This window comes from Colossoma macropomum, unplaced genomic scaffold (genome assembly GCF_904425465.1).
Source record: "Colossoma macropomum unplaced genomic scaffold, Colossoma_macropomum, whole genome shotgun sequence".
Classification (NCBI taxonomy): Eukaryota; Metazoa; Chordata; class Actinopteri; order Characiformes; family Serrasalmidae; genus Colossoma; species Colossoma macropomum.
In genome coordinates, this window is record NW_023494797.1 from 1,859,539 (window position 1) to 1,885,463 (window position 25,925).

Here is a 25,925-nt window from a genome sequence, read left to right on the forward strand (position 1 = left end):
ATTAATAACTGAACATTAACCGTAAGGCTCCAGGGGTTCACTTAAACTCTGCTCCAGTCTAAAGAGGTGCTGGCCTTTAGGTCTGCCTTTTATTGTGTTCTGTTATAATTACGGTGGTTTTGAGTTGGCTTTCAGCTTTAGCTTTGTTTTGATAATGGAAGTGGTAACAATGCCTTATGTTTGGCTTTGTTCAACAGAAGGGCATTAGGAGGGGTCACCCCCTTTGACCTCTGTGCACTCTGCAGTGACCTTTAGGGCTGGATGAGTGGCAGTCACACACACACAAACGCACACATACACAAACTACAAAGCAACCAAAACATAAGATACTTAAACATCTTTTGAACCATGTTCTGAAAAACGCACAGACTAAACATTGCTCCCACAGTCTTCAGTCAATGTGTTTGCTCTAGAACAGTGTTCTGCTGTCACCTGGTGGAAGACCACAGTATGAGAACACTGCTGTTTTCTCTGGCTCAGCCATTTCCCATTGTGTATCTACCATAAGTTCTCTGCTGTGGAAAAATTTCCCTAAACAAATGTTCAAACAGTGTAACATAAAAGACACTATAAACAAAGCTTGTTAAAATTCAGTGTATTTTTATTGCAAAATAAAAGCACAGTGCTGTGTTAACAAAAAACAGTCCTAATTGCAACCTGAGCTGCAGCGAGGCAGCCGCACCCCTGGTACGTGCTGCTGTGTGTGTTGTGTTGCCTGTTTGCTCACAAATTGGCCTATTTTCAGCCGCTGGTTGAGCATTAGACTAAACAAGCAACAGGGACAGAGCGCTAACTCAGCAACATCTCTTCTCAATAGAAATGCAAATACCAACAGATGCCGAGCAAAAAACCTTTGATTATTGAAAACCTTCCGCACCAGAGTCCCTGAGCAGAGAGAAAGAGAGAGAGAAATAGAAAAGGAGAAAGAAGGCAATAGAGAGAAAAACAGCATGTATATTAGCATCTTCCCTTGGGCTACAGTTCATCTGCCTGCCATCTTTAAAAATATGCTTTTTTCTTAACACAACTTTCTGTAACTGGCCTGTTTCAGCTGTTGGACCCATTTTCCAAAGTGACAAAAAGTTTGGCAATTGCTTACATTGTTCTATCGCAAGCCTCTGTATCCACTACAAGCTAATGATCTTGCTCTAATTCTGTGTTGGCCTGACATTATATTATGTTAGAATAAATATTAGCAATTATTAGCTTTAATCTGCAGTTACTGACAAGCTGCAAAATAGTGATTTCTCAATATGGCAGTATGAATTATTTCGAATGAAATTAACATTCAATAATAATAAACTGTTTGCAAAATAATGATTGACGCGTCTCTCAGCAAATCACAACTGTCTCTTAGTGCCACTTCCTCTGTCAAACGAAGGAAAAACTCAGACAAAAACCCTCACAAGAAACCTGCAGTGAGAACGGCACTGGCAGAAAATAAATCTGAATTATTTGGCTAAGAGAGGTGCAAAAGTGTCAATGGTGAGCATGTAATTCAGACTCATACTGTTTTTATTTCTTTGCAGAGGCTAGAAAACTTGGACTGATCTACAGACAGCACTCACAGCTTGAAGGCAAACTTATTAACAGGCAGACATAAGCTGGCTCTAAGGTAATGTTACAGAACAACAAGATTAGTTGGCTAATGTTAAATATGTTAGCTCTTCTTAATTCAGCTGCTGATAGCTAGCTTGAGAAATTAGATGAAACAGAACCTTTCAGTGTTCACATTTGCAAAAAAAATTTTAAAGATCATAGTCATGCACTTGTATGCATACCATCATGTTTTGTTCCATTACAGTTTACCAATGAAATTAAACGATCTCTCTGGTTTGATTAATGTAAACATGGTTTCCAGAATACTTTTTGCTTTAAATTGGCCTTCATTCATACTGTCATTTCTCCAACATTTATTTTTATGCTGACCATCTTGTGAAGCCAGTTTATTTTTGAATAATAATGAATAATGTTTAAGGTAATGCAGTTAACCTTTTGGGTCTGTAAGCACAAGTGTTACAGATGCCACCAGGTGGCCAGAGCTGAAAAATGTGAGTAATGTAGCAATGATAACTAAAGTAGAAGGGTCTTTTCAGAACTTTGCAAAGGGCCAATTGTTAATCTTCAGGGATGAAACAAAAACAACATCCCCCTACAGATTATTAGCAGAGTATGTTTCCTAGTCTGACAGTTCAGACTAATTTACTGCCACTGCCATTCTCACTGCAGGTTTGTTTTGAGAAGACTGACTGAAAGGCATGTTATTTTTGTGCAAACAGTCAATCGGTGAAGCACCATATAAAAAAGCCTCCTGCCATAATCACAGTAAAATACAGCACACTGCTACAGAATGCTTTAAATAAAACAGCTGATGCAAGCAGCAACATCTGAAGACAGTATGTGAACAACAGGCGGGTACAGCTCAACCCAGATTTGCTGAACTGTATGTAAAGGAGATTTGCAGCCTTTGGAGAAATGTTGCCTATGGCCAGGGCAAAGCGGTTACACACTTCTAAGGCACGGGTTAAGATGACATTGGCAGAATTTCATCCAGGGGATGGTTGTGTTTAAAAACAATGAAAGGCCAGCTGATCAGTAGCAATGCATGTTCTGTTAGAAGTTCTCCAGTGATTCTCTACTTATCTCACATAACCCACATGTAATAGTTTTGGCTTTGCCTATCACATGGGGACTTAGTCATCTTTCTTGTCTGAATTGCTGTCTTCCTGGTGGTCGCTAGGGGAAACAGTACAGCAGTGGGAGAAGGAGTCTGAGTCTGGCCCCTCCCCCTGGAGGCCTTGGTAGCGCTGGAGCTCGATGTATGTGGTGAAGAGTTTGGCATATTCGGGGTGGGACAGAGCAAAGGAGCGGAACTCATCTACAGCAGGAAACATTAGAAAAGTTTATTTAGAGCTTATAAATGCATGAATGTTTCATTGTGCATGAATGTTATTGTGTACACTGCTTACATAGGAATAATATCCTTTTAAAAAGAAATAATTACAGTTTGAGCACGACCACGATCATACATCATGAAGGTTAGTCACAGAACACCCCAACCGAGTGTTACTGGACCATCTGAAGTACAATGTTGTTTAGCAGTCGAAATGCTACACACATGCTACAAACAAGCTAAAGCACTGAAATGACGTTGCACAGAAGTAGTATTTTATAATATAACATATTATATAACAACACCAGCTACTCACTACCGTCCAAACAAGTGGACTGATGTCAATCCAGTGTGCAGCTGTGTTAGCTTGCCTGTAGCAATAATCAACTCCTTAACAACTGTGTAATCCAATAGCAATACGAGGAATTATGGATATACTGCAAAACGAACATTTCTGTTTACAATAGCATTGATTTTCTCCTTTTTTGTTCTCATTTTCTCACATTTTTCCCATTGAGAAATCTGCTTATACCCTAATATGCATGATACCGACTGCAGAATGACAACTTGACTTCAGGGATCTTTTAGTGCAGCTTGGATTCTGAGGTGAATTTTATACGTACCATATGTGATATGTCCTGATCCATCAGCATCGATCTCATTGAAGAGTTTGGAAACGTTGAGGTCACACACACCTAGAGCGGAGCGTAGAATGCCAGCAAACTCCTCCCTTGTAATGTTGTTATCTTCATCTATATCAAAGAGCTGAGGCAAGAGACGACAGGCGATAACTGTGCAATATTTGTCATACTGACGTTATCAATGTTTACACAACTGAATGCATGTCAACAATGGATGCACCTTAAAGCACCTGAATTAATGAAAATGTATTAGAAAATGTGGCAGGAGACTTTTGGATTTAGAGTGTATTAATAAATAATATAGGCCTGGACCTGAATATTCAACTATTCGGACGTTCGTTCATTGGGTAGGTATTCTGTTTTTAATTTTGGGAATCTGCCTTTTTTTTGGCTAAATATAGGCTATCAATAAAGGTGAACTGCCAAACTGTATTCGGGCTCCAACTGTATTCAGGCTCTTCAACATAAATGTCTGTGTATGAATGAACCTAAAACAGGCCAACATGAACATTTCTTCTCTTTAAAAACTGAACTACCTACAATGCAGCGTAGCAACACCACAATACATTTTGTCAGCACATTATTGTACTATATTTATACTTTTTAATTGCACTGTTAAAATATGGAAACATATACCATCTCAGCTTGGGCGACTCACAGCAGTGAACGTCACGATGCTAACACAATGCTAGATGGCATGTATTCCAATGACGGCTGCAAACAGTGGCCCGCCATACTGGACCCTTAGGGCTACGATATATACCCTTCATGCCTCAAGTTAGACCACCTCCATGAAGCGCTGTTTAATCTGTGCACTGTGCTATTATCCCATGGTCGCTGCCAAGAGAGGCTAGCGGGCCTGGTAGATGGGACAAAGCCGTATTGTGAGGACCACAGCGCTCTGTAAGGAAAGCAGCTAGCCTAGAGATTCGGATTTTACTGCGGATGAAGCCGCAGATGTGCTTTCAACACAGGTGTCGGATCTGGATTTTCTAAACAACTTTCTCAGCCCAACCCCTAACCCATGGGGCTAAGCTTCAAATATTCACTGTTAATCACTGTCGAAGCTCTGTAGCTCAAAAAAGCATCTGGAAAAGCCCTAAAAATACACTCAGAAAAGAACAGAAAAAAAAACCTAAGGAAATACCTAGCTAATCCTCATAATGGGTTTGTACCTTAAAAGCTGTCTGGATGACCTCCTCTGTGTTAGCAGGTCGACACAACACAGTCACACCAATCACGTACTCTCTGAAGTCAATGGTGCCATCCCCATCCTACAAAAACACACAGTAAACAAATCAGTCTGCCATATAAGGCAAAAGTCAAGCCTGTTCAATAGAACAGGAGATAGAGGGCATTCCTACTGGGCAGTCCTCATTTTTCCTCAGGCTCTGTCACCTTACCATAATAGTTTTGTCAAACAAAACTGTTCTGCCTAACTATTCTATGAAATGACACTATTTCTGTCTAATAAAATGACCAGTTTATGTAGTTTATTGTTAGTGTAGCTAAAGACGTTCAATTTGCAACACCGCCAACAAAAATATGAGCTAACAGTGGAGATTGGGTGTTGGTTACATACACACAGAACACTGGATGTTGGTTACACAAACACCTAGCAACACACCCTGTCAAAAAGACTAAAGAGCTCCTGAAGGGCTGGGCTGATAGGTAGTTTGAGGAAACTGGCAAACTCCTTGATTCTGATTCTGCCTCCTTTGCACGAGCATGCTATGGTGGCGAAATTCTCCAGCTCCTTCTTCACATTGTCCCATTTCAGACTGAGGGAAGCACAGAAACAGAAAGTTTTTAAGACAATAATTAAGTTATTTAATAACCACTACTAATTACATGATTCCATATTAACTGACTTGACAGCTGCATATGTAATGATTTCATGTGGTTAGTGTTTATATCTAGAGACCTTTGGTGTTTAGGCAAAGTATGCTTAATATTATTATTCACAGATTATTATAATCAAGAGTTGTAATTACAAAGTAATTATAATGTAGTAGGTTTGAGATGATGCAACCAAACAGGAATGTTTTGCCATTTCTCGGGAGCATTTGCCATTTTTTGACATTGAATCAGACAAACAGAAAAAAAAAGGCAGAAGTGCAACCTATTGATAAAGAATACAAGTGCAATGTAAATGTAATTTATTATATAACTATGTAATTAAACATGTAATTGTGTCATTCTATTTGAATAATATAAAGAAATGAAAGTAATAACTATTGCATATAAGTAAATTACATACTATATACTGTAACTAATAACTACTAATATAACAACTTCTAAGAGTCAGCCAGTACATGAAAAATGAAGTGTCAAGCACTGGGCGGTGTGCCTTACTCAAGCTTCCTGCTGATCTTGGTGAACTCCACTAGCCCCGCCTCCATGGGTAGGGTCAACTCCCCTGCAGAGATCATCAGACGACAGTCCTCAAACGTGTGGTCTGTTACTGGGACACGCAGTGATCTGGCAACATACACAGCATGAATTCATCAGTACAGTCAAGCTGTCTGCCAGTATCCAGTATAAACTTGTATTTTGTGTTAAAAATGGAAATGGTAATCATCCTTCCTTACTCAGCCATTAGACTCCGGACTGACTGAGCAAATTTGTTGGGATTCTTCTTCTCATCTTCTGTTGGAATATGAGGGGGAAGAAACTAAAACAGACAAAAGCACATGTTCAAAATGATGTCACACTTACTGTAAATTACACTGTAAACTAAACTTTTTAAACAATGCAACACTTTTTAACACTTTACAGTGTTTAGAGGAAAGCCTGACTGTAACTAAACTTCAGTGTTATAGAAGAGAACATGTGGCGTTTAGGTTTTAAATATACTTTAAAGACCACTTATTTTAAAAAAACAATCTCATGGCATTAGGGGTGGGTGATATGGCACAAATTTAATATCATGATACTTGAAGACATTTTCATGATACATGACATGTCATGATATATCATTTTTTTGAAGTTAGATCATTTAGGACAGGAAAAAGCCCCAGTAGTGGCACTAAAAATATAAGAGTATGTGATATTTGTTTAACATTGCACATACTGCGCTGCACTAAATCCTATTAAACAAGACAAATTATGCACTCTTTGCAATAAAACATGCAGTTTGTTAGTGTTCTTTAAGCACTAGCTATATCCTCAGCATGCTCAGAAAAGTGTACTGTGATGTAATTTATCACAATGATGAAAAAGATTATTTATAATAATAATACATTTTTTAAATAAATATTATTATTCGTATTGCCCAACTCTACAACACATTTAGCTTTCAAATACTGGTGTTTATTTGTTGTTGCTGCAAAATGTCCCTCTGTTTGTTCTGAATATATAATATTTAGCTTTTCAGAGCTATAATAAGTTGGACACCCTGAACCAGCAAAACCACAATTACTGCTATCAAAAACCATAAGTACGACGATTGTTTATATTCAACTGTGCAGCACTACAGCCAACTAATCAGGAACAATCACACAATCAAACACACACTGAAGACAAGGCAATAGGGCAAGACCTTACAGAGTTATGCCATGGGAGCTCCAGTTAAAACTCTTTTTAATTAAACATGCTTTGGTCACTGTTCTGGAATTACTTATGATGCCCACAATATTCTCAGAAAAACATATGGTGATATAACTTGACATGATAATGTCACATCATGTCGACCCTCCCTCCTGTTATAACTCAAACTTAATCTGAAATGTCATCTGTATAATCTCTGAACTGACATAGCAAGCAAATACAAATTACTGTATAACTGACAAGCTATATTTTTCTTTTCCTTGCCTGAGGAGCAGAGGATGGTGTAGTCTGTGGAAATTTTTTAACATAATTTTTTTCAAAAGTGCTTTTACTTTGGAACTTTTTATTATATTATTTTTTTACTCTATCTATTCTGTCACTGTGTCTTTTGTATTCTTTTATTTCTTTACAATCATATTTATTTAGCTTCTAACGGCTACTGTTGCATATATTTTAAGTTCTTGTTCTCTTTATTCTCTTAGCTTTTCTGGGTGCTTGCCCAGAAAACTACAGTCTTCTGCAAAAGTTTGGGTGCCCAAAGTTTGGGTGCCTCACTTCAAATTGAAGTGAAAATTACTACACATCTTCTACAGAGAACACATTCCTGCACATTTTAATTCACAATTACTGTTTATTTGCTAAACCTAAAATAATGGGGGGAGACATAAATCTGGCCTGTGCAAAGGTTAATGCACGTTTTATATTTTGTGTATTATTTTTTTCTAATATATTAAACTCAGTAAAGAAATATAAATTGTGCATTAAAGTTTGCATAATGACATGTATGGCATATTAATGGCCATACAAATGATATACAAATTTTATGACTGTATATTACACATAACAGTAGTGTAGAAATCTATTACGTACTCACAAAACAAGCAAGTTGATGTCAAATTCAGAGCTGTTACAGCCTACTCCACTAGTGGTGTAGGTGCAGATATAAAGCACTTTCCAATAGCTTGAATTACAACAGCTAGCTATATAAATATAGATCTTGTACAGTTTCCTATACAAAAAAAATGATTTCCTTTACTCAGGAACACTGATATCTTACAGTTATAACTGATACTTATGACACTACCTATGATACTATACTTATATGACTATGCTTATGGTACTTCTTTATAAGCCGGATGTCTGATACCTTAGATTTTATCATTCTGAGTCAGACAAATCTGAAAAAACATTTTCTCCCATTAATTATACAACACTTATTATATTATATATTATATTATAATTAAATTATAATTAAATAATATAATTCTATATATATGTCATTTCATGGTCATGAAAGGTATTTTTGGCTATGTAAAAACCATCTGATGCCGTTTGCACATAGTACTAATGAAGAGCTTAGGTATTTCACAAGCCAAAGCTAGAACAGAGAAGTAGTCACCGGAGGTGGCTAACCTCAATCTCCACTGTCGTGTAGAGCTGACACAGTGTGCGAAGAAGCAGGGCCCGCCTGCAAGAGGAAGCAACAGTGATGTTATCCTACTTTCTCATAACCTCTCAGGGTTTATGTCAAGACAGAAAGACGCTACAGCAAGAAATGATGTAATATTAAAAGAACACCTCCAATAAAGTAAAAGCCGCAGTGGGGACTTTCTGTAAATTGCAAATTTTTTTTATTCACACATAAAAGCAAACAATATGCAAGTCTAACAAATATGACACATTTAAACTAGTTCTGTAAAAGCTTTTTTATTTACATTTTTGATTCTGAGCTATTAAATCATGTGCAGGGCAGCTCTGGTACAATTGCTGTGGTAAATCACATAATTCTGGGTACTATAATCACAGCTATCTAGGTCAGTAATGTGGATATGCCTGAAAAAATACATCTGTTTCTAAATGATGAACTGAATGTTCACATAAAGTCAACAGGAGCTGATGTAACACTTGTTTCAGCAGTTCTGTAGTGATGCCTGGATTTGGCACAATTTCAAGGAATTAAAGCAAGCAAGTCTGGGCGCAACATGGGTGAAAAACAAGAAAGAATATAGTATGACTTGCTATGAATCCCACACCATCCCATCTGTTACATGACTGAGCCTGTCCACAAAGTACATTCAAAATCAAGGCAGAATCAAGTGCTTGAGATACAACCCAGGTGTGAGTATCTTCATATGAATACAGAAGCACAGATAAATACAGTTAAGATTTGACTTCAGTAGTGCACTGATTAAAAAAATATGCATGAACTGCATTCTCTGGAGTGATAAAGCTCCATCCAATACCTTTGAGATGAGCTGAAGTGATCCAGAACTAACCATCTAACATCAGTATCTGACCTCACTAATGCTCTTGTGGCTGAATGCAATCAAATCCTCACAGCAATGTTCCAACACCTTGTGTAAAGCCTACCAGAAGAGTAGAGGCTGTTGCTGCAGCAAAGGGGGAAAAACTCCCTATTTGCCAGTTTGGACCGTGCCTTCAACATATGGTGGTAGTATAAGGGGGGACTGATTGAAGGGGAGAGAACTCTGAGAACTTGCGCTGGAGTTCTAGGTGGCTTCTGCTTGGAGCTAGAAAGCTGAACCCACTCCTTTTGAACTATGGTAGGACTGAGGAACAAGAAGAAAATGGTGTGGTGGTAGGGATTGCAAAAACATTGTCATGGGAAAACACTGGATGAGTGTACATATACATTGTATCTTGTGGGAATTATGTTGTATAAAAACATAGTTACATATATAATGTTATAAAAATATAGTTTTGTTAAGCTGATGTGATCAGTGTTTCCCTTAGGTTGCATGCCATCATGCATAAGGCGATAAGAAATTAGCAGTAGATTGAGGGTTAAGTGTGGGGAAAAATCTCTGCCAACAATTTTTAATTCTCACCTCACTTCTCTTCATCTACTTAATTTCATAGCTCTTGGATTCATTAACGGTTATTGTAACTATGGCATTAACTGTTGTTGTTTTGGAATGGTTTGGAAATATTACAGGAAACATTTAAACTGTTACCTGGGAACACTTTGCTTCCTGGGAATGTTTAAAGCATGTGCAAAATACCACAAGCAGCATATGTAGTGTATGCAGTCCAGGCATACAAGAAACTGAAGCTAAACACTAATGACTGTGCTGTTAACATACAGAGCTGCATATCTGTGAACAATCAACAGGTTAAATCAAGTGTTACAAATGATAAGCACACTATTCACATGAACTTACCGTATATGTATATGTAAATGTAAGCAGTTCTGAAAAACTGATAAATATGTTTAGTATTTCAGTGACAGTTGCTAAACAAACTGAGAGGGTGACTGTGGGTGGCTCTTTTATCTCAGGAGGTGGGGTCTTGATGGTGTGAAGATAACCATCTTAAGTTTGAGTCATGACTGTATCTTCTTCTCAGGGCTTTTTGTACAAATGAAATTCATGTAATGATTTGAAAAGGTCAGCACTTACGATTTGGGCCCTTGCCATGTCCATGTCACTGTATCCTGAAACACAGAAAATAAACTGTCAGTGTGAAAGTATGACTCACAGTAGTGTTTCACAGATAAACTGTTTACTGTTCAAGCTGAGGACTGCAGCGTAAGCAAGGTCTGAAACATGGAAAATAAGAGACTAAATAACTGTATGAAATACAGCAAGTTCCTCAGTTTCTGGGCGCATGAGTGTTGCTTGGTTACATTTCCAATGATGCACAGCTGCATAATTAGCCCACAAAGCTTAAACGTCTCCCAGTTATTACTTACTTACTTAAAATGTATGCTGTAATGTGACTGATGTGCATAAGTTATATGTGCATAACTTCAGTTTAGGACTGAAAAATGATTCAGTATTTTTCCAGAAATTGCTCATGTAGTCTTTCTTGGCAGTACCAGTACATGCATATTAATATTGTTCTGGTACTGCAGCTTTAAGATGAGAGTAGATAATGTGCGGTTAATACAGATTTACTTACTTCTGTTATTATTCTATGCTTTATCAATTATTCAAAGGGCTGCACAAACTATTGTTTGTTAATTGTTAGCATGATCTTGACCTATTTATATAATTCTGATACTGAAAGGCTGCAATATGCAAATTAATTGTCTAAGAAATTATAGTTTTATTATATTATGAGCTGTGAGCATTCTGACCAACCTCAGATATTTCTACCGAGCTGAGTTTATGTGGGTTTTGATAAATTAAGGCATCACACAAATGTGTTTTAATGTATTGCAAGAGAGTATTACCACAGCACAGTTGTAACCAGATTTGCAAGTTGTAACCTTATTTCCACCTCTAATCATAGCCTTTCCATTACTAGAGTGATAATTAGCTCCATTTTTTGTTTTTCAAATATTACAGTATCTCATTCTAACAAATCTTCAACCCAAAATTGTTCAGCACAAATGCACTATATGGGGAAAAGTTTTTGGACACTTACACATTACACCCACAGGAGCTTTTATGACATTCCATTCTAAATCCATAGGCAATAAAACGGAATTGGTACCCCCTTTGTAGCTATAACAGCTTTCACTCTTCTAAGAAGCTTTCTACAAGATTTTGGAGTGTGTCTGTTTGAATTTTTGTCTTTAGTGGCTAAGCTGTTGTTCCACCTAGACACTTCTGTTTCATAATAATAGCACTTATGGCTGATTGTGACAGATCTAGCAGGACAGAAATTTCACAAACTGACTTGTGGCAGAGGTGGCATCCTATGAAAGTGCCATGCAAGCAAGCAGTAAGTTAACCACAATTAAACTAAGCAATTTTGATGTAAAGATATTGGCATATATTGTTCGGTTAGGTTGTTACCTGTCGAGAATGTTAACTTATTTTCACTTAGAAAATCAACCCAATGTTTTCAAACTTTTGCTCTCGACTGTATCTCACTAGTACATAAGAGAGTAAGACTTTATATGTTTCACTCTTTTATCAGTGTACGCACTTGTTTTATTCAATATAAAGAGCAGTAATAAAGTGGACTGGAAAGCTTAAGAACTTTTTGATAAAGAAAATATTTTGTGGGTCTCAGAATAAACACTTCCTCTACACGCTTCCTCTACATGCAGGCAAGCAGTGAGCCATTTCCTTGAAGAATCATCCATTAAAAGGCTCTTTAAGGCACCAAAGGTTAATGAACCTTTATTTTTAAAGAATGTGGCATTAGGAAAAGGGGGGCAAGCACCACTTACCAGCTTATTGGGGTACCTCAAAAGAACAGGCTGAACAGGAACTCCTGGCACAAAGGCACCTGAAAAGAGAAGCAGAGAGATAGAAAAGTAAGGATTGTCACAATCATGAAATTTTAGCTGACAATTAATTGCCATATAAATATTTGAACTAAATTGTCTTTTCTTGTTCACGCAGCTACTAAAGTACTAGCCTTAGTTGCCCTGCTGAAAAAAAACTCAGAACAGCATGTAGTCCAAGCTGGTCTAAGCTGGTTTATGTTAGTCTAGTGCTGGTCTGGTGCTGGTTTAGCTGCTCTCCTAGCATGGTCATGCTGGTTGACGAGCACACCAGCAACCAAAACACAACATATGCTGGTTTTCGTGGTGATCAGCATAATAACTTTCATTGCTACTGACCAGCGTACCAGCATCCAGCATGATTAGCTATCTAGCTTCTTAGCTATGTTTACTAACTAACTAACACTAGTTGTACCCACGAAACAATAGACTACACACACTGACAAAAATGTCTAAATTACAGAGAATCATGGGAAGAGTAAAAATATATGAAAATATAGGCAAAAAACTCTCATTTTGCTAGCATACATGCCAAACAACTACATGGCTAATATTATTTGCACTGCCTTCTAAATGTTTACAGTACCAAATTAAAAGTTAGAATGTTTATTGTTTTCAAAAGGCCCATCATGTGACGCAATAGATTTATACTGATTTGCCTCAACCTACAGCATCAAAACACATTCATAAAATGCAGAGTTGGGTAGTAATGGAATACGTGTAACGGCATTACACATGAGGACACCAAAAATGGTAACTGTAATGTTACCTGTTACAGTTCCAGAAAAAAGGCAGTAATCAGATTACAGTACATTATAATAGCAGGGTGGTTACATTACCACTCACTCCATTTTTCAGCTAGCAAAAAAAGTGATATTTTATTCATCTGATGTCTACTGGTATAGCAACATCCAAGTTCACCAGACGATTAGGTCATAGCAATTACTCTTAAAGAACATCAAAAAGATTCATTTCTCCTCTGCTTTGTCACATATGGAGCTGCGTCCGAGAATTTGTAAAGAGGAGAACCATTAATATGGAGCATTTTAGCAAAATCAAAATTTGGAAACGCTTAAACACAATATAGATAAATGCATTCAGAACAGCATAAAACATTTTAACACCACTGTTATATTTTTGAGGCTTTTGAACTCCAGTTATAGGACTTTATAACAGCGCCTCATGTATGTTCATGACATCAGTGTGTAGACTGCTTCATTCAGCCAATAAGCTGATCAGCTCGCCAACCAATCAGCACTCAGTAGCAGTAATTCTAACAATGCCACATGGATAATGTGTAAAATAAAAATATTGGCTAGCACTTAGCACATTACACCATCTTTGACCAGCAAGGGGCAGCTGTATTTTTCCCCCTTTCCCTTCATGGACTGGGTAAAAAAAATTATGAATTGTCATAAAAATTCCTAACTGTTAGCCAGTTAGCTTTCCAGTATTTTTTTACACTTCGTTTATAAAAAGTAATGAGAAAAAAAAATCAGCTGCTTCCTTGTGGTCGAAGCTGCTGGGGCATACTAATTGTTAGCCACTTTGCTTTTTTTTCACCTGGTTTATGAAAGGTAAGAAAAAAAATAAAAACAAATTGTACTGTTGTGGAAAAAATTGTGACAGAATTTTTTGATAGCTGCAATTTTACAAGTGATGCTAAAAATATTTTTTTGGCTGTTTGGTGCATTATAGAGGCAGAAAAAATGAATAAAGTGGAATAAATAAAGTTGATTTTAATACTACCCTTAAGGGCTTCCCTTGTTTGCCTGTTTTACTTGATCAAAGACATCTTATTGAAATTTGTTTGAACTCGTCTTTATTTAATAAGATTTTAAAAAGACAAGTAATCCAAAATGAATTCAAAAGTAATCAGATTCTGTTACTTTAAAAGAGTAATCCTTTGGATTATGTTAAATATTACATTTTAACATGTAATCAGTAGCTTTTTAATTTTTAAAGTAACCCTGATAATATGACTTTTTATATCTAGCAACTGTGGAAAAAGGTTCCAGTCAGCAATCTGATCACTTTTAAAGTATTTTTAAAGTTATATCATAGAGATTCTCCTATTTTTAATCATTGGGTTCTACCGGAATACATATTCTGTACTCCCAACCCTGATACCATGACTGTTATATCTAACAACTGAACTCAAAGTGCAAATACAATTGGGACAAAACACACAATAGTTAACCCTCTCTTCACCTCAAACCAGAGGCTGAATATCAGTTAACATTCTTTGCTGCTCTGAATGTCAGTCAATAGACTCCATTGATCAGACTGTGTCCTAGATTATGCATCCTATTTATCCTACTGTGCAGCATGGTCTCATTCAGTCAGTCAATAATTACTGATTACCAAGCCAGTTCTGTGTGGTTAATATGGTTTGCAGTTGAGGCCTTAGATTAAGTAAATTCAATACATATTGATGATGGCAGAGCATCCTGAAATGAATGTCTGCAACACTGAAATGATCTAAAATATGATTATTGAACAAATATAGAAACAAAAGAAGGAAGTGGCTAGTATGAAGGTCATATCTAAAAGATTTCACATCCCTCTCTAACTTGTGTTCCTGTTTTTGCTAGCCTCTGTAAACAGCATTCTGGATGCTTCTGTAAGCAAAAGCAAACTGCTTATGGCATGAAAGCCCCATTCATCCTCCCTGGACGTCTCCCTTTCTGTGCATTTGCATTACAGGCAAATTGCTACACTGGTTCATTTCATGTGTAGCAAACAAAACTGAACATACTCTTTATTCATGGTGCATCCATGTCTGTGTAGACACAACATTCTTTTCATATTATGCTGACACTGTAGCCACCTGTTAGAACAAGCTGAAGATTGTGAGCTTTTTTAAAAACACACTTCAGAATATGGCAAAAGCTCAGTGGGAATGACTGCCAGTATTAGTGCTATTAACAAAAATCACTAACTAATGTAAACAAATATTAAGCAAATAAACAGACACATACACAAATTAGGCAAGAGCATGGTTCATTACCTTGCTTGAAAGTAATGAGACAGGATCTGTTTGTGCATGTTCCTTCAGGGAAAATCAATACCTGAAAACAAACAAACAAGTACCTAAAGCTGTTTTCTTTTAGCAGAATATTTTTTTTAAAGAAAACAAGCCTAAATAGTTGCATTATCATTTGAATATTACAATTGTATGGCCAGAAGTACGTGGACACCCCTCCTTATTATTAAATTCAGCCGCACCTGTTGAAAATTAGGGCTACGATTAAGCACATAGCCACGCAATCTCCATAGACATACAATAGCCCCATTTAACTGTAAGTGTTATTGTTGTGTAAGTATAAGTAGTAGTAAGTATAAGTGTGGAGGAGAACAGCTCAGCTAAGAGGTAGACCACGCAAACTCACAGAATGGGGCCGATGAGTGCTGAAGCACATAGCATGTAAAAATCACATATCCTCTGTTGCATCACTAAGTACAGAGTTTCAAACTGCGTCTGGAAGCAACATCATTGCAAGAACTGCGTGACTTGAGCTTTATGAAATAAGTTTCCATGGCTGAGCAGCTGCACAGAAGCCTGAGATCACTATGTGCAATGCTAAGTGTCAGATTGGACAGATTGCAGTGAAAACATATTCTCTGGAGTGATAAATCATTGTTTACTATCTGGTAGTCATATTGGTGTGATGGTCAGGTGTTCACATACTTTTGGCCTACAGTGTATGTAGGTTATAAAATTATCACTTTCACAAAGTTATCAAACATACATTTTAGTACTATTTTATATTTATTGAAAATAATTATGTATAAATTTATCTTTAGTATCCTCTGGTTAAATGTGGAGATTTAGGCCTTCCTACATCATACAGGAAGTAAAGGTCACCATTTCCAGCTTTCGAAACACAAAGACTCAACTCTGAAATTCCCTTTTCAAGACCGGTTGTGAAACTGCCATTGTTGGCTCAATTACATCATACTGTATTCCTTCAAGTTGCATGTTTGCTTGATGGTATGTATGCAACGCAGAACTCAAGATATCTCTGTGAACAAGTGGAACACAAGTGGAAAATTCCTGTTGTGAGCTACTGTATACTGTTAAACACTTGTATGTGAACAAACACATGATTCTCATTCTGCTTCAGGAAGGAAATATAAAAAACACTAGCAGTAGTTCAGCCTAACCTGCGGCCAGCGGCCTCCAGATTTGGCCCGGTTGCTGATCTCTAGGATGGTGTTTTTGCGTGAGTCTGGGTCTTTGCGAGAGACGAGCACAGGCTGCAGGCACCGCAGAAAACCTGAAGCACACAAAACAGCCTCAGACACACAGTGTAAAGCATGCATTGTATTGTTTACTTACCCAGTTAGCTTCGTAGACTATTTCTCTTTATCATCGTGGTTTAAAATGCACAGATGCTTGCAAGTTTTAACGGTTACTGCCAAAGCCAACATGCAAACTGTTTCAGGTTTTTTGGTACACAGCTGATTATATAGAGCAGGGCTGTCCAAGCATTTTGTCTTTGAACAGAAAGTCAGGCTAAAGGACAAAACAATGTACAAATGAAGCAGGCAGGTGGGTTTTAAATTGAGTCTTGCATGCATTATATTTATTCATAGTTTTTTCTCTAATAAACGTCAGGTCTACAATACTGTGCAAAAATACCACCCTTCAGTTATTTAATTTCTAGTTTGAAAAATATTTAACAATATAGAAAAAATGGGACAGAAAATAGAATTTTCGTGTGGAAAAATATCCCAGCAGATTTCTTTGAAAAACTGAAGGTAAGTCTTTTGCAAGACAACAAAGTGGAGACATTAAATACTGTAAAATTTGACATTACATTTTGTTGTCAAGGCTTTGTGTAAATTTCTATAAAAATATTTTTCTCCCGATGGTGAAAAATTAAATAATTATTCTTACGGGAAATACATTAAATGAAGGGCGGTCTTTGACTTTTGCACAATGCTATATATCATTTCCTTTGGTACACCAATTTCATGATATCCAGGTCAGTGTTCGCTTATTATTCTATTTTTTTAGTAACCATACACTGCTTGGTTAATAAAGTTGCTTAAAACCATAAAGGAAACATCAGACATTGTATACAAATGTTCTCTCACTGGGTGAGGGGATTATAACCCTGGTATAGACACCTCTAAAGGTGGCAGTGCTGTAAACCCATTGCACCCCTTTTCCCAAAGCAGGGTGCAGCATATATGCTTTCCACTTGTGAATGCTGACGTATAATGTTGTGGTGTCCAAGCAAACCTGCATGTCAGTTCCTTTCTTGGAAGCTTCTGCTTGGGTTGAAGACCAATTACTTTCTGACAACTGTTCTAGCCTCCTTTTATGCACAGCTTAGTCTGTCAGATGGCCCAGACATTTGTGCCAGGTAGTTCTTTCTTAAAGATGGATCTGCTTTATTGATATGATTTTGGTATTTATCTCTATTAAGTATCACTGCTTCATTTGTGATGCTTTCTTTCATTTCACTGATCAGTCCATGAGCTACACTTTTGAAAATGAAGGTGTCAAAATGTGTTCTTCCATAAAAGAAACGCATTTGGTTCCATATAGATCCCTTCAATGTGCAGTTCTTTAAATAATCGTTTTTTTAAATGAGGGTGTGAAGAACTTTCTTAAAGAACCTCCACAAAATGTAAATCTTCTATACCAATTAGATCAGTTCTCCTAGCACCATATATCTAAACCAAAAAAACATCCGACCCCTTAAAATCCCAAGCCTATAACATACTAAGGCTTATTAGTCAGTAACTACAGGCACTTTAATGCAAACTGGCTGAGCTATACTTAGGTTATAGAAATGTGTAATAAAACTGTGGGCCCGCTGGTGGGCCCTGGGCATGTAAGTGGTCCAGAACATCACATTTTTTAAAGTGCAAAGTCCGAGGTCAGTGGCTCCTACATGACATTAGTCTTCAGTGCAGCTGGTGAGGAATTTAGGAATTTGTCAAGAATGAACAGCACCTGGGAAGATGTGCCAGGTTCACATTTCCATTTGATTTGCGAACAGCTTTCATCCATCACACAAAGATGGCATTATTATAAGGTAAAAGAAGTGTTATTCTGAAAGTCAGAGAGCCAAAATCAACAGCTGTTGGATACTCACGACCAAATATGGGAGTTGCCAGAGTCTCAGAGCGGGACACTGTGGATGGCAGCCCGGCCACAATACAGACAATGGCATCAAAGTACGACGAATGAGGAGCCACAGCCAGGATCGGGGCTTCAGCACTACTTGCCTGCTTCCCCTTCACCACTACGCGAAAGCCCATAGAAAAGAAATACAGCCGGCCTAGAAACCCCATCACTGTGCGACACATAAACCTGCACACACACACACACACACAGACATGACCAGAAATTACATACACGGGGCAGAGAGGGGAACAAACTAATGTGGGGTAAAATGTAACATGGCTATTTTATGTAGTTAAACAGCTTCAAGTAGAATGTGCTTTTAGTTATGTTCTCACAGTCCCATTGTAACTTCATCTGTGAATTTTGTCAGCAATCAGCCAGATATTTGTCCAGATTCACCATGAAGACTTGTTTTGTACCATAAAAGGAAGTATTTTCAATTACTGAGCTGTAATTACAGATTTCCTATCTATACTGTTTAATCACCTTCTTGTTGTGCAGGTAAACAACAGTGAGAGCTATCTAGAGTAAAGTACAGTTTCCACATGGCAGGGTTAGTTGTAACAGTGTTACAACCAATGGGCAGATTTACTAAGAGAAGCACTGATTAGTGTCAGACTACTGTGTGTCTGTGGGGATGGTCAATTTAGCGGCTTACCTACTAAGAACATCCATGCAAATGAACCCAGGCACAACTTCGTAACTAACATATGAGCAGCACAATATATGCATGTGTTTGACTCACATGTCAGGTTGGCAGGTAGGCTTTTTTATCCTTCTCTAATTCATTATTAGGTTATTAGGTTGAAAGAATGACTTATTTTTTCAATATTTTGATTTAGTAGGTCAAATTAATGACTAAAGAATAAATTGTTACTTTTTGAGAGAGTAATATGAGACATCATTATTTTGAGAAAATAAGATATTTCAACATAATAAAGAAGAAATTGAGACAATAAGTAATTATATTGACTTTTTGAAGCACAACTGTTGATTTGAGCTGAACTTGAGCTCTGTGCCAAATGTATTTGGAATTCATGTGATGTAAAATCCCTGTTTAATTTCACTGAGTGCTTCCTGCTTGATGCAGGACTGCATGATTTGAACCTGTGATGAACACATCCTCTTAGCTCTGTACAGTACATCAAACCACGACTGTGACATTTTTGTAACAGAAACTTAGAATATCAGGAAAAAATGTTATTTAACTAGGGATGTTCAAACTTTTGCAGATGACTATATGTGTATTTGCTAATTCTATGCTAAAAATCATGGAATGACCCTCAAAATATTTGTAAGGGGATGGGAAAGCGTCACTCTGTGTCTAGATCATCTACCAGTGTTTAGCTTCTCTGACCTTATGACCCACCACAATATCTCAAATATGTTATGTGATATAATCACAGCCATTTCCAATGTATTTTGTGTATTTGAACTATTCTGATTCGGAATTCTGGTTTTGTTGGATTCTCTGCATATTCGTTGACTCCTACCTTTGAACACTGTTCTGTTTTAAACTGCATACAGTTCCTGTCATTAAATGCCTGTATATGCATCCACGCTTTATGGCTTTAGCTCGCTCTTTTCAATCTGCTGCAGCTTGTATGCAGCTCTACTAGATGAATGAGCATTTGGGCCTAAGGCATCGTTTGCTTAATCAGATTAGAAAAGGAAAAAAATACCCTGGGCATGTTAGAGTTGGATAGTATCCTTAAAAAAATGTTTCTTGGAATCTTATGTGAAAAGGTGTAGAATGCTATGCAAATACATGTTTTGAATAGAACATGCTATTATTTGTAAGTGAAATAGACAGTCACTTGTTCCTGGTGATCAGTTAGATGATACATATCTCCATTGTTTTGATAAAGAAGACTTTATGTCCCTGTATGTACCTCCTCCAGCCGGTCATGGGCTTCATGTCTCCTTTCAGAGGGCGCCTGAATGTTATCAAGGCAGCAACAGGCCATGTTACCATCAGAACCAACACCATGAAAATGGACCGCAGTGGCACAAGGATAATTCCCAGGAGGAAACACTGTGTACATAAACAGATATGAGGTTTAAGTACACAAAATAAGGTATCTGTTGTCCATTAGAAGTTAATACAGTAACAGTACACACAGACATAGACGTAACATCTGTAGAGCATGCCTCAGTGTGTGTTAAAAATATAGGTATGGACTGACTTTATGGCTCTTATTTTGAAGCACAGTATTCAAAGGTCCAGCTTTCTAAAGCAGGTGTTATGATAGCCACAGATTGGTTAAGCATTTTCCTATATGAATGCATTTACCCTAAGAAACTGTTCATTAGTAAGAGTGTAACAATTTCAATACAGTATCAAAAAACTGGAAAAATTAACGTTTGAGTGTATTAAAACCACTGTCAGTGATCAAAACTGGGCATATGGGTGCATCCAATCAGAGTAAAGTGGGCAAAGAGGGGTGGGGCTTATTCTTTACATGTACCAACACTCAAATGACTAGAGCTGGTTCTTTTGAAATGTTTGTTTCAATAAATCGAATGTCCGATTCAACCTATTCATTTTCACTCCGGGGTGCTGCAAAGTGGAATGACTCAGTAGTATCAAACCAATTTTCTACAAACACAGGGCTACATGACAATGTGAATCAAAGCCAACACACAAAACTATACAAAAAAGTAGTGTTTATGCTTTGATCTAAACAAAAACATGTCTTTATCTAGTCCAATATAAGGTGTTAAAAAACATGTTACCTGAATGCCTGTTTGCATCTTCAAATATCCATGTTCAAGCCAGGGCTTTAATACTAATGCTACTTCAAAGTGTAAGTAAGACTAAATGGAAAGTTAATGAAATGACTTTAACATGTGCTTTATTTCATGACTGCATATTTCTGTTATCAGCCTAAATGCCTTCATAAGGTCGCAGTGCTCTACAGGTCTGGCTCTATTGAGCTTTCAGCTCATTTTTAGCTGAACATGGCAGAAACCAGCTTATCTATCCAGTTCGACTGAGTTTAAGACATTACGGTGATCACATTGGAGAACTGATAAAGTTCGGCTTAGACCGGTCAGGAACTGCCACTGTGGCTCTCAGGTTCTGCAGTGCCTAATATATGAGTTTTGTGAGGTTAAATTGTGAAAGATTATTATTCTTTTTTATCTGAGTTATTCAGTTTATAACAAGGGCGTAAACTTTGCAAACATGCTACAGAAAACTTTGATTAACCTCTTAAAAATCCCAGGCTTATTACATACTATTTTTCATGTAAATATCTGCCAATGCTGATGCTAAAACATATACATCTATGACATGTAGAAATTGAAAATGGATCCATCTGGATTAGATACATGAATACAATGTAGATTTTTTCAGCACAGCAGTCCAGCCTTGCCTTAACGTTCTGGTCTTTCACACTGCAATAAATACATCATCAAACATTCATTTAAAATATCAAAAATCTAAATATTTGTCTGATGATTTCATTTAAGCAATTATCTGCTGTACTGATGTAATTCTGATATTCATCATTATTCTTTATCGCTGCTTCACTTGGGATGCATTCCTTCATTTTACTGATCAGTGAAATGAGCTACACTCTTCAAAGTGCAGACTTTTTTTAAAGACTTTTGAAACAGTTTGACTGATTTTTGAAATGCACCAGTTCATAAGAAAGCTTCATTTATGAATTTGACATCACTATGAAAGGGTTAGAGTGGCATGCAATAAAAAGTTTATTTATCTTATATTTATAGTCAAACAACTCTGTGTAGTCAGCACTTGTGTATTGCTACAGCCTTATTCATTAGCTTTGCTTGAGGCTGTCTTTATGACCAGACATTTACAAGTCTTAAAGGGATATTCCACCAATTTTTTAAATTTTCAGATTAATTCAGTTCTTGAGATGTATATAGAGTCATCTGGACTAGTTTGACATGAAATGGTTCATTGTAGTGAAACTTACAGACTCTGATTTCTTTAAAGTGGTGATGATAGGAACCAGCGGTCAAAATGTCTCCAACACAAATACAGCCATTTTATTTACTATACAACACCACCAGTGAACCTACATATGCCTTCTGAGTTTTTATATGTAACGGTGATGATAGTAAAAAACTCATAAATCTGAAATCTGGGGACTATTTTGCCTCACAACGTCCTGTGTGTGCCCCTCCCGCCGTGAATGGATAAAAATAAATGGATTCAAATAAATTTTGCGCCAAACCTTTATCACGAAACTATCATCAGGCAGCATGTATCTAACCACTTCTAGTAATGACCTTCTGTAAGGGAGCTTTTAGAGGTGGACCTCTGTCATGAAAAAAGCCTTATATCACTCACTACCTGAAACCAGTGAGTGAGGAAACGTAAAGTCAGGTGTTCTAACAATTTGTCCTACCCACTGAGCTATCCTGCCCAGCATGCGCATATCAGTAGTGTAGTGTAGTTCTTAATGTATTCAGTACAGACTCAACTTAATATTACTAGATATTAAAAGATTTAGGCTATCAAAATATCCAAAGTGTATTTTAATGCTGGTATGATTATCTGACAAGATGATTTAGACTATCGAATATCCTGTCTGTAGTTTTGCTGCTGGTAGCCTTTTCTTTCCCAGAGATTTAAGGTAACTATATATCATTCCTACAGTTTTATGTACGGAGCTACCCATAAGCGCTGTGGTAGAACATTTCGTCAGAACACCGGAATGTGAGAATACTTGTGTTTACACGCCTTATCTAACCCTGGGCTGCTCTTAGGAGAGTACACGGATGGCCAGAGGCTTTATCGGATTAGATTAACTACTACAACCAGTCAGTGGACGCGTTAGCCATAGCACAGTACTGCATTCCCTGCCATTCTTAACCCAGCCGTACGTTAGCAGACAGACATAGTGCATACAGATGTAGGGAAATGTAGGCATGAAATCAGGAAAAAATATACTCAGTACTCACTTTAATTTTCTCTCTTCTGGTCAGCTTTGCTTCCAGCACAAAGGGGTTGAGAACAGCGGGCAGAAACAGAGACTGCTGCCTGGGCAGAGCGAACACTCTTTGGGGAGGCATGATTACACACTGATCGCCGCGAGCCTCTCCCTGCTTCATCTGCCGCTACGGATGAGAAACTTCCTTGATGTGCATCTTGGCCCGTTGCGCAATGTGGGCCAGGCTCTACCTTCCGTCTCCCCTCCTGAGGTGTTATCAGCTCCCTGTCAGGAAGGTTTTTTTTAACGTTTACCCAGCCTCCCCTAAAGCTAATCCTCTTCTGAGGTGCAGTGACACCGTGAGGCGACTGCTGCCCTCGCCATTGCTGGTGTAATCACGAACTGAGACCAGCTTCCTATTCGCTAGCTTAAAGGGGGTTTCCACTGATTTTTCGAAATTTCTGCATAGTGAAATCGTTAAGGCGTAAAGAAAGTTATTCAGAGTGGTTTAGTGTGAAATGTTTCGCTCTACAGAATCTTTCCGAGTCAGAATTGTTCACAGTGGTGGTAGAGCTGACACCTCTAAATCCTCCCTCACAGAACGTCATTACATGAAATGGTTATGAATACTTAGCTTGATATCTGTTTCACTGTAGTTTTGTGTTAAAGTTTTGGGCTAAAACGTATTTTAATCAATTTATTTTAATCTGTTCATGTTGGAGGGATACATAAAGGGTGTTTAAGACAAAATAATCCCTCAAGAAAGGGCCAACATCATATATATATATATATATATATATATATATATATATATATATATATATATAGATAGATAGATAGATAGATCCGGAGTACTGTTGGCACACGTTTATCTCTACTAATGCTGACAGTGAAACATGACGCTGGCATCCTGTGTAATGCATTAGTAAGTAATATTTAAGGGCGTGAATGACGTAGCACAGCCTTCTTGTGAACAGCCACAAGGTGTCGCTGTTTATTCAACTGTTAAATGATGAAGGCCGTCTGGAGGCCTCTGTGCACCACCGTCCACTTTATTAGAAAAACCTGCACTGTCCACCTGAACATCATACAGTTACAAAATACATCCCATCTTTTAACATGCACAAGTTGTGTCAGCCATCTTCAAAAATGGTCAGTTTTTTACAGCAGTATCTGCAGTTTGCTGGCTAGTAGTGCCACTGATGTGTAAAAATTCCAGCAATACTTCTTTGTATTTGCTACCCTCCTACAAACACCATACATATATGACCATGCCACCACAATGTCAATGTCACTGCTGTGCTGAGAATGGACAACCACCCAAATGATATCTGGATGGTCAGAAAATGACCAATGATGAATGGATTCAAGGGTGGCTGACAAATCATGGATGACAGTAGATGAGAGCAAGGTGTGACCCATGGGCCAAATTTGGACATGAGGACACTTAATTTGGCCTGCCAGAAAGTAACTCTAAAGGCACCCTTGCACTCAATATGAGAACAAACATATTTTTAAACTATATACAATTTATTAAATTCTTATTTTCCTTTTACAGTCGTATTTGTTAAGCATTTCTGTAACAAAATGTAATGTTAATGTGTAATGTTATAAATTACATTTGTAAATTCTGCTTTCTTTATTTGTATTTTGTTTTGTCTTTTTGGCCCTCATTCCACTATTAACATTTTACAATTTTACATAGGTCTAGTAAGTATTTTTTTCCTCTCAGTTGTTTATAATATTTGTATTAGCTTAGCTTTTCCAATATAAAAGTCTATGTGCATTTAAAATCTGTTTGAGAAGATTAAAACTAGTTAGACCTTGTATGCAGGACAATAATCTGGGCGGTCAGACTAGCAGCTGGCATACAGTCAGCGGGGTGCCGGACCTTAATAAGCCAGCAGACCAATATATGCCTACTTTGTGGGTACCCTTAGATCAGGCTTGTCAAACTTGGGACCTTCCGGGCCAAAGTGCTGCAGATATTATTGTTTACCCTCGTCTAATGCTCTGAATTCAGTTCACAAAGTTCTTGCTAATTAGCTGAGGAGCTGAATCAGGTGTGTTTAATGAGGCAGCATGCTGAAGTCTGCAGTATTTTGGCCCGCAAAATTGGAGCCTGACACATGCTTAGACAATAGTCTAATTAGGCTTGTCACAATTATTACATAATCACAATTACGTTATTATTACAGTATCTCTTAAGCGCAATTATTTAGGCTAACTACAATTCTCCTCCACAATTGTTAGATTTCACATTCATATTATGCTGTGACAAGCAGAATTTATATTGTTTGCACTAAGTTAAGGCCAAATCAGTGTATTTTTATTGTGACACATCATGTCTAACTTGGTTCTATAACACATTTAGAGGGCAGTACAGGTGAGGTTTGTTTATTTGTTAGTTATGTAACAGTTTTAAGCATGTATGCTAACAGAGTGTTGTTATGTCTATATTTTCACTCACAAGAAAAAAATTTAGCCTTGACTCTACACATGAATCTGTATGACTGACACTGCACACACACAGCAGTGTAGTGTATCATTTTGACAGTGCAACCTGTGTTAGCTACTAAGTAAACACAGC

At 37.4% G+C, this 25,925-nt stretch overlaps 1 protein-coding gene across 1 annotated transcript; it reads right to left on the minus strand.

Moving 5' to 3' along the window:
- Positions 1-586: 586 nt before the first annotated feature.
- On the minus strand, positions 587-23,737 carry lpcat2 (lysophosphatidylcholine acyltransferase 2). The gene is made up of 14 exons (XM_036584140.1): positions 23,367-23,737; positions 20,321-20,463; positions 18,397-18,614; positions 16,451-16,563; positions 15,294-15,354; positions 12,227-12,285; positions 10,503-10,537; positions 8,497-8,551; positions 6,126-6,208; positions 5,890-6,015; positions 5,162-5,315; positions 4,710-4,808; positions 3,517-3,658; positions 587-2,878 (listed from the first exon to the last, which is right to left on the minus strand). The coding sequence occupies exons 1-14, from the start codon at positions 23,514-23,516 to the stop codon at positions 2,694-2,696; spliced, it is 1,623 nt and encodes a 540-aa protein (XP_036440033.1). The 5' UTR covers positions 23,517-23,737; the 3' UTR covers positions 587-2,693.
- Between the last annotated feature and the right edge of the window lie 2,188 nt (positions 23,738-25,925).

What these genes read in the sequence shown, in the direction of transcription:
- lpcat2 (XM_036584140.1), bottom strand. Translation starts at nt 23,516, where the DNA reads ATGAAGCAGGGAGAGGCTCGCGGCGATCAGTGTGTAATCATGCCTCCC. An exon ending in ACACGACAGTGGAGATTGAG is followed by an intron (nt 6,209 to 8,496) that starts GTTAGCCACCTC and finishes TGTCTGTTTTAG; the next exon opens with TTTCTTCCCCCTCATATTCC. An exon ending in AAGATCAGCAGGAAGCTTGA is followed by an intron (nt 5,316 to 5,889) that starts GTAAGGCACACC and finishes TGCTTCCCTCAG; the next exon opens with TCTGAAATGGGACAATGTGA.